At 36.8% G+C, this 3851-nt stretch overlaps 1 protein-coding gene across 1 annotated transcript in view; it reads left to right on the top strand.

Annotated features, from left to right (window-relative positions):
- Positions 1–2819: 2819 nt before the first annotated feature.
- Positions 2820–3851, top strand: part of CHM (CHM, Rab escort protein 1) — an 88471-nt gene continuing 87439 nt past the window's right edge. The window contains 1 exon segment of the mRNA XM_003804032.1: positions 2820–2896. Coding sequence (XP_003804080.1) covers positions 2820–2896 — 77 coding nt within the window.

The following is a 3851-nucleotide window of genomic DNA, read 5'->3' as shown; positions in this document are numbered from 1 at the left end:
ATTTTTTCAATGGTGTATTCTTTCCCCCACTGTTTTGTAATACCATTTCTGTCATAATCACTTCCATATATTCACAAGTATTTTTATTAGTTTTCTATCTCTGCCATTAGCAAACTTAGTGACTTAAAACAACCCAAATATGCATATTATCTTATAGTCTTGGAAGTCATAAGTTTAAATGAGTTGGTCAGGCTGCATCTGTTTCAGGGCTCTAGTGATGAATCTGTTTCTTGCCTCTTATAACTTCCAGAGCAGTATTTTTCAACCTTTTATATTTCACAGCATACTTGAATCTATAGTTAAACTTCCACAACACAGTTAAATTATCTTGATCAGTAAAAGAGTACAAAAAATATATAATTACTGTGATTTGAACTTCTTTCAAAAATAATTTAATTAATGATCTTTAAAAATTTTTATGGAGCATCTAAGATCCTCTCATGGCACACTAGTGGCACACTGGTTAGAAACTACCATTCTAGAGGCTGCCTGTTTGCCTTGGCCTGTGCCCACCTTTCTAGAAGTAGCATCAATTTGACCTCTGCTCTTTTCTTCATATCTTCTCCACCTTTGATCTTCCTGCCTCCTTTTCTTAAGATATTTGTCATTATGTTGTACTTACCAGGATAATCTCCCCTTTTCTAGATCCTTAATTTAATCACATTAGCAAGTCATTCTTGTCATGTACAATAACATATTCACAGATGCTAAGGATTGAGATGTGGACAACTTGAAGGGGTGGGGGACACTATTGCAGCTGTGTTTCTGAACATTCCATTATTCTTATGTTTTTGATTCATCTATATTAAGCATACTCATTTTATAATCTCAATCAGGTAGTTCTATCTGAATAAAGTTTTTTTTTTTTTTTTTTTTTTGAGACAGAGCCTCAAGCTGTCACCCTGGGTAGAGTGCTGTGGCATCACAGCTCACAGCAACCTCTACCTCCTGGGCTCAAGAGATTCTCCTGCCTCCATCTCCCAAGTAGCTGGGACCACAGGCACCTGCCACAATACCTGGCTATTTTTTAGTTGCAGCCCTCATGTTGTTTGGTGGCCCCAGGCTGAATTTGAACCCACCAACTCAGGTGTATGTGGCTGGCACCCTAGCCGCTTGAGCCACAGGCGCCGAGCCCTGAATAAAGTTTTGGGGAGTTTAATCCTGCTGTTGTGTCTGTTAATTCTCACTCAAGGTAAAATATGTTTCTTCATATTTAGTATATAATTTTAGATTATAAACTGATCATCAAGGAATTCTATCTGTGACAATCTTAAATGGCCTAGAAATCTCATCTCACCAGAAAGCTTTAGCAGTTTTTTCCACCAAGGCTCCAGGATTACTTCTCACTAATACTGAGCTACTCTGCATGATATTTTTATTTGTTAAGGAATTTTTGGATTATGTAGTGGTATAATTTCCAAACCCCAACCTGTATGTGGGCAGACCACTGGTTATAAATCCAGAGTTATAATCTTCTTCCACCCAGGGCTTAAGAATAAATGGATTTTTTGTTTTGTTTATTTGCTTTCACCTTCTTTTCATAAATGGATTTCATTCTAAATCACCTTTAACTGAAGTGTAGCCATTTAAAAATCCAGATGTTTTAAAAGAGTATCTTCTTTTTTACTTCCTGTCTTATTTGAATTTAAAGGCTCTTCCTGTATGGGCATATTTAGATGACAACTGAGATAGGCAAATTTTTTAGAGCTCCTATTACATTAATTTCTGTGATTACTGCTTTAGTTTTCAATTTGTAGTGTAGTTTAAGACAAGTTATGATTTTGCTTACTTTTATGGTAAGTAAAAGCTCTACATATCTCCCAAAGATTTCCCAGATTGGTTGTTCCTTAATACTTCTTCCTGGCTTGGCACCTGTGGCTCAAGTGGCCAAGGCTCCAGCCACATACACCTAAGGTGGTGGGTTCGAATCCAGCCTGGGCCCGCCAAACAACAATGATGGCTGCAACCAAAAAATAGCTGGGCGTTGTGGTGGGCCTCTGTGGTCCCAGCTACTTGGAAGACTGAAGCAGGAGCCTCGTTTGAGCCCAGGAGTTGGAGGTTACTGTGAGCTGTGATGCCACGGCACTCTAGCCAGGGGGACAGCTTGAGGCTCTGTCTCAAAAAAAAAAAAAATACTTCTTCCTTCATCACTTCTATAGTGATTTCTGTTGTATGTCTCAGGTACATGGCCTCTTTAGGCTAGATGTAATCTATGAATGTTAGGTATTCAGAAGCTGGTTTTGGTGGGGAGATGTTTAACCCTTGCATGGGACACTTTTAGTTTGCTAACAGAGCTAAGCATAAACTTTTTATTAACACTAGAACTTCTGCTTTTTCAGGATATTATAATCTTAGGCTCAGCATGGTGGCTCATGCCTGTAATCCTAGCACTCTGGAAAGCCAAGGCAGGAAGATCCCTTTTGAACTCAGGAGTTTGAGACCAGCTTGAACAAAAACAAGACTTCATCTCTACTAAAAATAGATTAGCTGGACAGCATGGCCAGTGTCTATGCTCTCAGCTTCTTGGGAGACTGATTCAGGAGGATCACTTGAGCCCAAGAGTTTGAGATTGCTGTAAGCTAAGCTGGCACTATAGCACTCCAGCCTGGGCAACAGATGATACTGTGTCTTAAAAAAAAAAAAAATTGATTCTAATCTTACTTCTGACACATTCTTATTACCATGATAGAGAAAATAATTACCAAAATGCTTTTTCTATAATACCAATTACAAAAAAGGAAGATGCATAAAAGGAAATGCTTTTATGTTAATTTTTAACCCAATTATCATAAGTCTCATTTTTCTACTGTCTTCTTAGGATGTGTGCTGTGTTTAGTGGAATCTATTGTCTTTGCTACTCAGTACAATGCCTTGTAGTGGACAAAGAATCCAGAAAGTAAGGATGACACATGTAACCTTCTTATATTTATACCCCAAACTCTGGTGAGAAACACTAAAGTTGATTTAAAAAAGAAATGATTCTTTAAAGATCCTTCTTGGTATTAATAACATATCAACTTTGATTAAAAGTAATTTGTGTTTAGGTCACCAGAACAAACCACAGTGAATTCAGAATATGGAAACTAAATTAATTTCCATACAGTATGACTATAGCGCCTGATCATTCAAGCTTAGAAGAAAAATCATTTCAGCTGCCAGTGGTGGGTGATGAGTGATGTTAGTCTTCCTTGTGGCCTTACCTTCTCTAATTGATGTTTATCAGATGACAGCAAATCTCTCTGTTATTGCAGTTTTAAAAATGGAGCTTGCCTAAAGACTCATCAGATTACTCACTACTGATTCTGCATGTAATGAGCTTTTAGGCAGATCATTGTCATAAACTATGCTGCCCTCTTATCTGAGGATAAATTCTTTTACAATAGTATCAGGCCAACAGACTGGTATATGATTGAAATAAGATTTTACCTATATATTTTTTAAGCTTAGTACCATCTATTTATCTATGTATTTTATATTTCAGTTATATTTTCTAAGATTTATTATTATTTATTAATATATGCATTTTTCTGGATGAAATATTCTAAATATATACATATTCTAAATGAAATATACTATAATTTCTAGGCTTTATATTGAAACTTAAATGGTTCAACTGAATTAAGTTTTAGGAGCTATTTAAATATCTATGATTTTCTTTTTGTTACATGTTTTCCAGCATGTATTTCTTTCTTTCTTTTTTGAGACATAGGCTCAGGCTGTCACCCTGGGTAGAGTGCTGTGGCATCACAGCTCACAGCTACCTCCAACTACTGGGTTTAAGTGATTCTCTTGCCTCTGCCTCCCAAATAGCTGGGACTACAGGCGCCCACCATAATGCCTGGCTTTTTTTT

This window comes from Otolemur garnettii, unplaced genomic scaffold (assembly GCF_000181295.1).
Source record: "Otolemur garnettii isolate 467f Iridium unplaced genomic scaffold, OtoGar3 scaffold00186, whole genome shotgun sequence".
Classification (NCBI taxonomy): domain Eukaryota; kingdom Metazoa; phylum Chordata; class Mammalia; order Primates; family Galagidae; genus Otolemur; species Otolemur garnettii.
Note: the sequence above shows the minus strand (reverse complement) of the source record. Positions and strands in the feature narration are given on the sequence as shown.